The sequence below is a fragment of the Acanthisitta chloris genome, unplaced genomic scaffold, assembly GCF_000695815.1.
Source record: "Acanthisitta chloris isolate BGI_N310 unplaced genomic scaffold, ASM69581v1 scaffold24745, whole genome shotgun sequence".
Lineage (NCBI taxonomy): Eukaryota > Metazoa > Chordata > Aves > Passeriformes > Acanthisittidae > Acanthisitta > Acanthisitta chloris.
The window spans coordinates 4,832-17,676 of record NW_008674606.1 but is presented as its reverse complement, the minus strand read 5'-3'; the positions used below and the strand labels follow the sequence as shown (position 1 = coordinate 17,676).

The window sequence follows — 12,845 nt, the reverse complement described above, 5'->3', positions numbered from 1 at the left end:
GCAGGCACACAAGCACAGAAATTCTACAGCAATTAAGAAGGATTTTTTCTTTAATCTCATGACTTGAGGTGTTCTTGATATTTGATGTTGCTACTGAAAAGTAGGTACAAATTTTTCTCCACTCACTTTGTACTTGTGAATCCTAATCTGAGACTAGCAAGACAGAGTGAGCTATGCTATTATTGGAAGTTCATGTGTTGGAAGTCTCTGTTCAAATGTGCTGTTTAAATATTTCAGATGGAAATTGACACAGCACTGAGTGATCTGGAAGCAGCTGACTTTGCAGAGCTGGTAAACATTTTATTTTGGTTTGCATTGCACAGTGTCTCTTTGCCTTGGTGTCATGTTCAGTGGTTTGAAAAAGCACTGGTTTCAGACTCATCCCCTTTTTTAATCAAGTGGGAGTCAAAGGTGTACTATGTTATTCTTTCAACACAGCTCAATTTTACCCATTCTGCTTATCCTGAATTTCTCTCCATAGTTACTATGATAATATATTATAATCCTGTAGGATTAGTCACTGAAAACCTATGATTTACTGTAATTTAAGTCCATGGGATGTCTACAAAAACATTCTAATTTCACCACAGAAGATTGTTGTTAAATTTCTTCTTTGTATAAATGTCTCCTGCCCAAGCAATTGGGAACAAACCTGAAAGCATCTGTGGGGCACTGAGACCTTAGCTTTCCAGTTTACAGAAAGGAATTACAAATCATGCTTATTTTTAATGCTGTTGAAGGAGGAGATAGTAAACTCTTTCTGTGCAAGGTATAAACCTTGAAGTTTCAGCTTTACTTTGTCATGAAAGAGCTCTTTCTTAAACTCATGTTCCAGAACAGTTAGTTCAAAATGATATTCAGAAGAATCAATGTACTAAACAACTTGGATGATTATTTGCAGAAAGTGTATAAGGTATAGTTTATTGCACAGAAATTGCACACAATTTATGTTTAGGTGTTTCAGTGTCACTAATCAGAGAGCACTGGGAATCCAGATTAAAAGATGAAAGAATGGGTATATTTTGGGGAAATATCAAATACTGGGGAAAAAAAAATACTATGACTTGGAAGTTTTACTCTAGGAGGGCCCCTGGTGTCAGCAGTCAGGTTACAGCTACTTTGCTGATAGGAACTGTAAGAATGAGCATATCCTAACAAAAGTAGCTTATGGGCAGCTAAGAACTAAACAGGAAATTTGTTATTTTGAGCTGAAGGTTTTTAGAGAAAATTGTAATGACATGAAAATCAATAACAGGGGCTAAAAACTTTTCCCTTAACTGCTCAGTATTCACTGCTGTACTCGTAATAAGCAGTGGTCAAAAATCAAAGTGTTAAATGATGTATTGATTGCAATTGGCTAGAATTAGTTGACTTACATTTGGTAAATAAAGTAAAAATTCTGATTAAAAATTATGCTATGCTTTTTTTTCCCCTACAGTCTGAAGATTATTATGACATGAGAAGATTATATATGATTCTGGGCTCTTGTCTATTCTACAAGGTAGTATTAATGATTAAGACCAAAAGTTTAGGAAAATGCAGCTGGAAATCTAACCCAGACATGGAGTGATTCTTTTCATAGAATCATAGAATCATAGAGTCAACCGGATTGGAAAAGAGCTCCAAGATCATCAAGTGCAACCCTATTGTGATTGCTTGACCATGGCAAAGCCCTGAGAAGTTGCATTGACAGCTTTTCCACTTTGGCCTCGTTTGTAAATTCACTTGTCTTTATTAAATGTAGTCAGTGTAATCGACAGTGTAAAGAGGAAGGTAACAGCCTTTGCTTTGAGGAAAGTTACATGTTCAAGTTTTTCTCTTGCAGGTGTTCTTTATGCTGGGAGTGTTGTAAGGCAGTTAGCAAAAATAGAACTGCACAGTATCTACCATGACAGCCCTTCAGCTCTAATGCCCTTAGTCCTAGAGCCACTGTTGTATTCTGTATCTTCTGTGGAATTGTGCTAATTCCAGAGAAAGCTCAGTATTTTTGGATACAGAATTCAATGAGGATTAAAGCACTTGCACACTAGCTGTTTTGCAGGCTGTTCAAGCCGTGCGTTTCCCAGCTCACCTTGGATAACTTGCATTTAAGCTGATGGTTTATTGGGTTATATTTCAGTATTTTGATTCTCCCCATGTGGTGCTAAAGCTCAGTGTTAACTGCTGTACACCTGGATACCAAAAAGACAGTCTGTGGCCAGAAAGATTAGGATCTCAATGCATGTGGAGCAGGAATCTGACTGTATGAGAAGTACTCTGAAGTAATACATGGTGGTGTTGTATTTGTTACTGAATACCCTTCCTTTTCTGTGTTTAATTAAGGGTTACTTGATTGGCAGTCACTTGCCAAAGGAAGATCTTATTGACATAGGTTTATATTGTCGGCACTATTGTCTGTTACCCTTGGCAGCAGAGCAGAGGATTGGGCAGTTAGTGATATGGAGGGAAGTGTTTCCACAGCATCACATCCAGCCATCTGAAGAGTCAAGTTTTACAGGGTACAGGGAACCTGAAGCAAGATACTTCCTACTGATAGTTGGCTTGGTAAGTTAGCATTGCAGTGTGTCTGTTCTCTGGGGCTCTCTCTTGATGTTGTGTTGTCTATCAACGCTTTACGTGCATTTTATTTGATAATTTTACAAAATACTCATATTGTAGCTGGTTTATGGGTTAGACTTTCTCAGAGTGACGTTATTTATACATCTGCAAAGCTTGCAAGTTTGAATGTAAATTCTTGTGATTTTTATTGCCTTTTCACTGCAGTTGAAAATGTTTTTACCTTCATGCTCTTGTATCTTCAGACAACTCTTTTCAGACGTGTGTCTGGTTTTGGTTTTTTACATATGGACTGTTTTTAAAGCAAACAGCTAATGAGTTTGTAAATTATGGCTTTTCCATTTGTGTAATTAACTTAGATAACACAATAACAGAAAGATCTCCTTGGACATGATTTGATTAGGATAAAAACAACTCCTCTGGAGATGAGGCAGGAGTGTTGATATAGAGCTGTATTTTGCCCAGATCTCAGATGAGGTATAAATATAATACAGCTCATATTCTATATTAAAGCAAAGGCTAACATTGCTACCTCTATATTTACAGAGACACTTCATGCTGTGTGTCCTGCTAGAGGCAGGAGGTTGTGCCTCCAAAGCTATTGGGAATCCAGGACCAGACTGTATATATGTAGACCAGGTCAAAGCCACTATACTGCAACTGGAAGGAATAGATGCCAGCATAGAGGACAGGCTGGAATCTCCTTCCCTTCCACCTTTGGCTTGTGCTGACTGGTTCCTTCCTGCAACACGGGACAAACTGGAGAGCTTGGCCACCTCACCCATCCTAAGCAAGCTACAAAGTACTTCCAAATCAGCCACCACTCCAGCAGGCAGGAGGACACTGTTTGGTGACTCTTCCTTAACCACACGCAGGCCAAGCCCTACCAGGAGCAGTGGAGGAGCTGCCCAGGGTAATGAAGGTCCTGTGGAAGATGAAAGCAATAATCCACAGCCTGCAGTGGATCAGGTCTGAGAACAAAGGAGATCTGATAAGGTTCTGGTGGGCTGGGGGGGGGGTGACAGCTCTTGTAAAAACTCAAGGATAATTGGTTTTTTACAACACATTATAAGAGAATACATCCAAGAGCCCCTGAAGTCAGTGGAAAACCTGTTGCCTTGGGAAGCTTTGGGTCAGCCTCAGAGCCATCACAGGGTTTTGTGTTATCATGGCTTGTCAGTATTTGGGGTTTTCACATGACTCACGTGGGCACAGCTGTGCTGGAATCAGCAGAAATAATTGGAAAATATCCTAAAAATCATAATGTGTAAACATAAGTTATCAAAATAAACTGCTGTTCAGTTGTACAACTGCTTCTAACAGATTTTAGTCTGAAATAGACTATAAAATACATTTATATAAACTGATGCAACTGGTTGGGCCTTTTCTAAAAGTGCTACATTATTTCCTACTAAGTAGGTGATTTGTTGGTTTGATTCTGTTCTTCCTTTAGCTTTTAGCTGTTTAGCTGTTTTTCTCTGTTAGTTCACCTCTCTGCTTGTTTTTCAGGCCACTAGAAAAAAACACACCCTGCCAAATCCATTTCACTTAGGAAGCCTCAGAAAGAACCTTTCAGAGAAAGATACAGAACTTCTTAATGCTGTCAAGTAAGAAATCATTTTTCGATTAAGTATTTAATTTTCTAGGCCGTCCTTGGATTGGTTTTTGCTTATGCACAGATCACAGAAGTCCCTGCATAACTGCATTCTAACCAAAACTTTGCTATGCAAGGATTAGCAAAAGTGAAGCTCTTAAATGGAGAACTTAATTAAAAGCAAAAATATAAGGTAATTGTTTCTGAAGAGTATGTCAGTATTGTATATACATGCTCCACATCTATGTGACCTTGGAAGTTCAGGTAAGAGAGTTCCTGGACCAGACATAGACATTATAACACCCTGGTACCTCTAGGTAGGTGTACAAAGGACAAAGCTTTGATTTCTCTTTCCTTTTCTGGGGACAGTTTTTGAGAACACAAGTGCAGTACCTAACCAGTACCATAGTGTTTTGCTTTGTTGTGAGTTGTTTTCTCTGGCACGTGGTGTGATTCTTGGGGATGTCCCATGCAGGGCCAAGGGTTAGACTTGATGATCTATGTGGGTCCTTCCAACTATGAAGATTATGTGATTGTTTTTTAAAACTGAGTAGTAACAATCCCAATGAGGATTTCCTCAGCATAGCACTTAGGCGCCTTTCGAATGCTTCTGTCCATTTCTGTCCTCTTGTAGTTAGCAGAGAAACAATTCTGTCTCAAGAAACAAAAGTTACAAATTATTTCCATGTTGTTTTTGTAAGGTTGACATCTGGTCCTGAGAATACCCTGTTCCACTATCTGTCTCTGGAAACAATGCAAGGGATCTTTATCACTCCAACTCACAGAGAAGTGGCACAGCTTGGTGGCTCCATCCACCCTCAGCTGATTGAGAACTTCCATCGCTGCTGTCTGTCCATCCGTTCCATCTTTCAGCAGTCCATGAGGAAAGAGGTACAGAAGCTTTGCTTTCTGTGTCTCTCTTTACATGCTCAGATCAGTGTTTCGAGATTGTTTTCCCTTCTTTACCTCAGTGGCTCACTGGCAGCTGTGTTTACATCTGTGCTGTGGGTTTTAAAGCTCCTGATAGCAGTGTCATGGGCAGGTGCTCAGTTCAGATCAGATATTTTGTGTTCAATTCACACTTTCATTTTGCCAAAAGTGCTTTGCTAATTGCAGAGTTTATTTTTATTGACAGGAACCAAATTGGGGTGACATTTCACCTCTGCTAATTTTGTGAGCTGTTTAATCCTGAAAGTGGAATACTCTCTGCCTGTGGTGATTTTTAGCTCCTAAAGTGGCAGTTCTAGTGAACTAAATGAGAAAAGGGAAACAACAGTATGAACTGAGTACAAAATAACAGTAGAAATTGAATGAAGGCAGTTTGCACACAGCAGTATAGTGTTTCTTAATGTTACCAAAGAAGTCCCTTCTGGTCAGACTCCTGTGCCTTGTAAATCCTCTGGGAATTTTTAAGTGCTAGGAAAATGGGTTGATTTGGTGGATTGGTCACATGGCACTGGGGTGTGGCTGAGTGGGACTTTGGCCATGAGTCCTGTATTTTGGGCACTTGTGTTGGGGGATGCAGAAACCCAAAAGCAGAGAGAACACACAAGCCTTTCTTGTCATCAAATTGCCTTTGGTTACAGTTAAATAGTTTATAGTTCAATATTGCTTATTCCTTGGCATAAGCTAAATATTGTTACAGTTTAGTATTCAGAGAATTGCACCAATAATAGGAAGTTACTGTAAACTGATCAATAATTAATTTTGCCTCCCTTTTTGAGAGCTGAAAATTCAGTTTAACTTTTAAGTGTATAGAGAGATTTTGAATAAATTGTAAATTGAGCAAAAATAAGTTCTGTAGTCTTAAACCCTAAAATATATGTCAGTGTAAAGAGCTTGGAAATTGCATGACAATGACCACATGTTTTTGATGGGAAAGATTATTAGGCTGAGTACCAAGATATTCCCTAAGCCTTTTGGGGTGGCAGTGACAGCAAGAACAGGGTTTGAAACAATTCTGTGCACTGAGGAAAGACAGGGGAAATTGTATTTTGTGAAATCTCAATGAACTATTGGTAACTTAGACTATGCTTTATGAATTTAGTCCCAAGCATGTTTAAGGAAATGTAAGACAATCAGGCAAATATTAGCTGTTATGTTTCTCAGCTGCTAAGATGTATTTCGTTTTTCCTTCCACCATTTTTGAGGAATTAAGGCAGTGGTGATGTTTTGACCATCTTTTCTACATCTTCAGCCCTCATGTCTTCAATACTGTAGGCAATTGAAAGTTGTGAGTTCTACTTCTGCATATGGCAAACAGAAGTTCCTTGAGATTTTTTTTCCAAGAAAACCTTTAATTTCACTATTGAAGCAACTGGTTGGAAGAGAAGTTCTATTGCAGATCCACTGGAACTTTTGCAAGGTTTATTCAAAAAGCTCTGTACAAAACAGAGCTCTAGAAGCCTAGCAAAAATGTCTTTACTTTCTATACATCTTATGTCCTCACACTAAGAGTAAGAGAATGCTCTGAGCAAAGTGCTTCAGCTGTTTATTTACAAAAAGAAATTCCTGCCTGGCCAAGTTTATTCAATAGTTTTACTATCACAGTTCTTAATTAGGGAGGTACACACGGAAAGAGCAATAAGGGCTTTAGCTCAGATGTCTTATTGGAGAAACAGTGTTCAGCTGGAAAGTGAAAAAAAAAGTCAAAAAAGGAAGAATATGTCTAACTCCAAGTTGTATAACAATGGAAAAGCCTTTTGATGCCAAAGTAACAAAATGTGGAGAAGCAAGTGAGTTAAGCCTGACTTCTTGTCAGCAGTGTCGTTCATCAGATAGTCCTGAAGAAATCATGTATTTGGTAGTGTCTGTGTAAAAATATTTCATTCTCTACTAACATTTCCCCATTGTCTTACAGAAAAAGAAAAAAGCAGGCAGTGGGATCTCAGAATTCAGTAAGGCAGCTGAGGACCCAGATGTGGTAAGAGAACACGGAGTTCTGTTTGAGTGCTCTCCTGATAACTGGACTGACCAGAAGAAGCCACCACCAACACTGAACTACTGGGTTGTGGGGTGAGTTTACAGACAAATTGCTCCACAAGTTTTTCATTTTGAATGGGCCATTGTATTCCTTAAGAATAAATGTAACTCTAGCACGTCACAGGAATACTTGAGCTGCCTGAGGTAGCTTTGGTGTGGGCCTGGGGAGTTGCATTGGTGTGATGTTCCACCTCTCACTCAGGTGAGCACTGTGAAGTGTGGTAACACCACGGGGCTGGAGCCTTTGCAGAGCTGCACTGTGCCATGCAGTGCAGTCCCTTTGCCAGGGACTCCCACCTGTCTTGCCTCCCTGCACGGTGCTGAGTCAGTGGTACAAACGAGTGAGGTGAACAGTTGTAGCTGTTAGTGGGTTTTGTTTCATTGGGAAGGAGGATGTTCAAAGAGAATAAAGAGAAACTGTTGCTTCCCACTGGTAATGTACAGAACTCCAGTCTGTGTGCAGTGTATGTCTTTCCTGTTGTAGCTCTTTGCCTAAAAGAGCTCATTGGATTAATAAGAGGGAGTGTACCTGCCCAGATGTGCTAAGTTTAAAAATGAGTGAATAGCTCAATACTGGGACCCTGATTGCAGCTTGTAGCCCAGAAACTTGGATTACGGCAAACACACCAGTACCATAGAAACAGAGCCTGAAAACCTGAAGATTTTTTTTCCATACACAGCTTTGAGAAAACTGAGCAGAGAATAACTTGATTTAAAAATCTCATTTATTGAAAGAGGTACATTAATGCAGGGAAGCCACTGAAATTTGCTGTCTGTCTTACACAGCAGCTGGTTTTCACTTCTTATTGAAACCTCAAAGTACAACCAGAATCTGCCAACTGAGGAGGAAAAACTAACAGCTATGATGATTTTCTTCTTTTTATTCCTTTTTCTTCCAGGAGACTCATTCTGCATCCCAAGCCTCAGGAGTGCTATGTCTGTTTTCATGACTCAGTCACAGAAGCTGCTGTTGAATTGGCCTTTAAATTGTCCTTTGGCTTAGCTACATAGATGAGCTCCCTGGACACTCAGCCATCCTGTGTGGTGGTCAGTTCTTTAAAGTACTCAGTATAAAGAGAAATTATCTCCGTTTTGGTGCTTTACCCATGGTGTGTCTCTGAAATGATTGTAAAAACAACAAAAAACTTGTGGTACGACAGGTAAAACCTCTGTGGTGATTCTCATGATCTCATAGTTGAATACTTTAAAAGATTTCAGAGAACCAAAGTTCCTATTTTTATATACTGTCAAATTTTTTATCCTGATCATAACTTTATTACAGGAAAACATCACATAATTTGTACACTCACTGCTGTTCAGTATCTACTATGCAACGGAAGATAATAAGCTGATCCTCAGAGTCTGAACATCTGGAAATTGGTGATGGAGGAAAAAGGAAATGTTCCAGTTAGTTAAAATTTTACATCTCTGAGGGCATGAAAAAGACTGAATGTTTTCAGTAGCCTCACGTTCACCAGAGCAGAAAGAAATCTTACAGACAGCTCATGACACTTAGCCTCACAAAACTAAGAGCAGTTTTAGGACTATGCTCCTGCACACTCAAGGACTGCAGTGTGTTGATGTGTTACTTGACTTCATGAGAATACTTATATTTGTTAAACTGTAATTTTGAAGGCAAAAACTCATCAGGGGGGTGTTTTTAAGACTTTATGCATTGGCTTGGCTTATTTTATATTCATTATTTCTTAATAAAAATGTATATTTGTTAAAGAACAGCAAAGTGTTAACCTATTTCATTTTTTTTACTGAACATATTTTCTTTTCTGTTTACTTAAACATAATATGGTTAATTAGATCTTCCACATTTTGCATCTGGGTATTACAAAACCTGTTAGGTTATATGCAAGAGCAGGCAAGATGTTTGCAAAATCAGAATTCTTCCACACAGTTCAGCTTTCCTACCATTGAAATATTTGTCAACTACAGAGCAGCTGCTCCTAAAGCTTTTTGTAACTTAACTTTAGTTTAAAATGTAATATTTTGGGTTCATTTTACCCCCAGCCAGCACATTTGGATCTGGTCATCTGCACATTTCATTGTGTTCCATGTCCACACTGCACTTCTTTGTGCTGTTTCTACTTGCTTTTCATGAGAGCTTCTCATAAAATGCATGACTGAAGTTGCTTTTTAAACAACAGGATCAAAAAGTTTTAAGTATTCAGGAAAGTCAGTTGAGTTCCATAGGCTCTCATGACCAAATCTTTAGCTCTTGTTTTCACTAGTGAATTACAACTGTTTGGAGTGGTTCTAAAATAGTCAATCAAACGCTTATAATGGTCCATTCTCACGGAGTGATTCACAGCTTGTCTTGAATCACTCAGCAGTTGCTTTAGTTCCAGGCAGCAGAATTCTTAGGCCTGAAGTTTGAGCATATGATTGAGGGTTTTGTTAATCAGCTTTCTCCAGAATTTATGGTTCCTAGCAGAGGAGCAATGGGTAGTATTTCAGTCTGAGACATACAAAACTGAGTTATATCAGAAGTGGTCATTTGTTCCCACCTGTAAATCAAAGTGAGGTGAGATTTACTCTGTTTGAAAACCATCCATAGTATGGGTGACATCTGAGCAGCACCTTTGAAAACTCCAAAATATGTGGGGTTTGCATATTAGATTTTTGTCATAGTTGGAAGAACACAGAAAACCAAAGAGTCTGTGCTGCACTGCTCGTGGCAGGTGTGTGTTTGTGCACATGTATCTGTATGGAAAAGGGTGATCTGTCTGATGTTTGGCTGTTGTTTCATCTCTTAAACGCTGGGCTAGCTGGTCTGAATGCTAAAAGGAGGATAATTGAATGCTTTAAAAAGGGGGAACTAACTTTTATCTAGCTCCTTGTGTTCAGTCAGACCAGACTACTGTGCTGCTACTGTACTGGTTAAACTCGGGTGACTCAGTGGGCCAAACCCACAGGTGAGTCACTGCAGCAGAAACTGTGGGAATAGGCAGCTGTGTGTGGAGAAAACAACTGAGGATAGGTGGAACTCCTTTGGTACCCATCAGCTATTTATGCTGGTTTGCTCCTTCACAGGAAACCTTAGCTGAAACAGTAGTGAGGGCATCAGTAGGGTACAACTTTTATACTCCAAGCTATGCAGTAGCACTACCCCCTCAGCTGCATTTAGCTCCTTATGCATTTATCTTGGCATGCACAGGAATTTTCTTTAATTTAGAGGAATAATACGATGTTAAAAGTGCTGCCAAGTTTCTGTTACCTGTATCAACAGTCCAGCATTGCTTTAATATGGAGTGTGAGCACCCTCTATGGCAGCCAAAACGTGTAGGCAGGCTGTGCAGGAAGGCAGTTCCTACACAGCTGTGTGAAACACTCTGCTGTCCTGCAGCTTCCATAGGTGTCCCTGGTCTCAGAAATGTAGGAAGGAAGGAAGGTGAAAATCTAAGCTATTTCTCACAAATGCTTCACTTGCAGTTTTAGATCTAACACCGAATTCAGACACTGTTGGTAAGTGTCAGGATAAATCCTGATTGCCCAAACCAAGTGCTTGAAAAAGAAAGGACCTGAAAAGAAAGAGTTTTGGCCTTTGTTACAGCTCTTACAAAAGTAGAAACAATAGAAGGGATGTTATAAAATATTCTTGGTGTAGTATAAACTTCAGAAATTTTAAAGTTTTGGTTCTTTTTAAAGATCCATTTCTCTGTAGGATTTTTGGTGTTGGTGTTTCAGCAAGTGTTCCACAGTATTTCCCTCCACAGGCTCTAAACTTTGCATGTAAGGACAATGCAAACAGGTTTTCCTGGCCAAAGTGGAGGAAGAAAAACAGGTAAATAAACTTTTGCATATTAGTTTGTTTCATAAACAAACTAGATGTGGCCAAGAGCTGTGCAGTTTTTCCCCTTGGCATAGCTGGTGATCAGTAGTGGTACATTGATAAGGTTATTAATGAGCTAATTTTATAACAAGGGAAGAGTCAGCATGGCTCACTGTGTAGCTTATTGTTGAAGTAATAAAATCTGGGGCTTGATCTTTAATGATTAATGACTTTGTGTGGTGCATGTAAATGTCCCTTCACTCAGACAGATTCTTGAAAGACACAGAAGTCTACACCCACGGAATTAATTACAAGAAATCTTGGTCTTGGAATATGAAATGTTGATATTGGCATTGGGCAAATTGCAAAAAATTCATTCATATCAGCAGAATGGAAAATAAGTTCCTCATATCTAATTTGTTTAATGTGAAAATAGATGGAAAATCTGCTTCATCTGTCTCTGTCTTAGGTTATCTGTTTTAGGATTTTATTGGTTAGGTTTGGATAATTTAAACAAAAATCCAGTGCTCTGTGCTTTCTCTTGTTGACAGTTCTTTCCTGCAATGCCAGAAACTTTCCTTGCCACAGGCTGTGCTGGTAGTGCTGGCCAGGAGGAATGCTGTCAGTCACTGGAGTTTGATTAACCTCTTTGCATTGCATGCAAACTCCTGAGCAGTCCTTTTCCAATTACAGTCACTTTGTGTGCAAGGACTTTAAGGTTGCTGTTTCCTTTCTTTTCATACAGTGGAAAAAGTAAAACATGTATTATGTAAATAACACTGTTTATAGTTCTTCAAATCTCCTTTCCATCTCCTGGAAGTGCTTCCAGATGGCTGACATGTGTGTGTGAGCTTGAGATCTGGATTTTAGGAACATTCCCTGAATAACACTCAAGATTAATTCCTTCGGAAGAACAGTGGTGAGCAAAGGGCATAGGCATTGTTGAACCTCAGGGTCTGTGGATCCTTCTTAGGTGTTTTGTTCAGGGTAGGAAGTGGGCTAGTACAGCTGCAGTGGTGTTGCTGAACCAGCAAATAAGTGATTTTGGGTACATCCTCATGGTCTGTATTTACTACACAAGATATACCTGTGGTGCAGTTTAAACCAACACAGCTCTGTCAGGTATCACTGTCTAAAATCGTTATGCAAAATGTTTGTTTTCCTGGGATTAGCTTAGGTATTTACTTCATTTTAGAGAGACACCAATATACAAAAATGTTAGAATTATTTCTGTTACTTAAAAACTTACCCATATGCAATTACAAAATGGAAAGTAATAAGAAATGTACAGTCTTTCAAGGAGAGGATGAAGGGGAGTGAAAGAAGATTCTCTGGAAACAGCTCTCTGAGTTTTGCATTTTTTTAGATTCTGCAGAGAGAAGTTTAATTGAATTTTGGCAACTCTGGATGCAGAAACTAGAGGAGATGATTTTTTGCTCACCTATGGTTTTATGGGGTGTCATTCAAAGAGGTAATGCCCATCCTTGTTGTATCTAAAGAATATCCAGTGAAGATTTTCAACAAAGATTATGGGTAGTTTCTGTCTCCAGATACATTTCAATTACTCAGACAGGCAAAATGAATTTCCTGAAAACAGTGTCTGGAAGGCTTTGCAGTAGAGAGAGAGGAATTTCTGGGGGTTTTTTCGCTGACTTTCCTGGTCTGCCTGCAGTGGCACAAGTTCACTCCAGTTGCTGACTGTGCTGTGCCAGGTTGTCCCAGGAGTTGGCTGCATTGCTTCACCTGTTGCTTTCTGTGCCCTGCACTTGGACCGAACTATTTCATGATACCTTCGGTGTAATAAGGTATATAGTGTAACTCTTCCCTCAAAGGCTGGTTTCACCTTTAGTGAATCCTGAGAGCTTGGCTGTAGTTACCTGTGGGATGTGGAAACAGATGAAAAATGTACAGATATAAAAAGTGGATGTT

At 39.3% G+C, this 12,845-nt stretch overlaps 1 protein-coding gene across 1 annotated transcript in view; it reads left to right on the top strand.

Moving 5' to 3' along the window:
• The window catches only part of INTU (inturned planar cell polarity protein), a 30,747-nt gene extending 22,604 nt beyond the window's left edge, over positions 1-8,143 (top strand). The window contains exons 8-15 of the mRNA XM_009075417.1: positions 238-291; positions 1,439-1,501; positions 2,323-2,544; positions 3,103-3,525; positions 4,066-4,163; positions 4,852-5,041; positions 7,011-7,165; positions 8,032-8,143. Of these exons, the coding sequence (XP_009073665.1) occupies positions 238-291; positions 1,439-1,501; positions 2,323-2,544; positions 3,103-3,525; positions 4,066-4,163; positions 4,852-5,041; positions 7,011-7,165; positions 8,032-8,143 (1,317 nt within the window). The remainder of the gene's footprint in view (positions 1-237; positions 292-1,438; positions 1,502-2,322; positions 2,545-3,102; positions 3,526-4,065; positions 4,164-4,851; positions 5,042-7,010; positions 7,166-8,031) is intronic.
• The last annotated feature ends 4,702 nt before the right edge of the window (positions 8,144-12,845 follow it).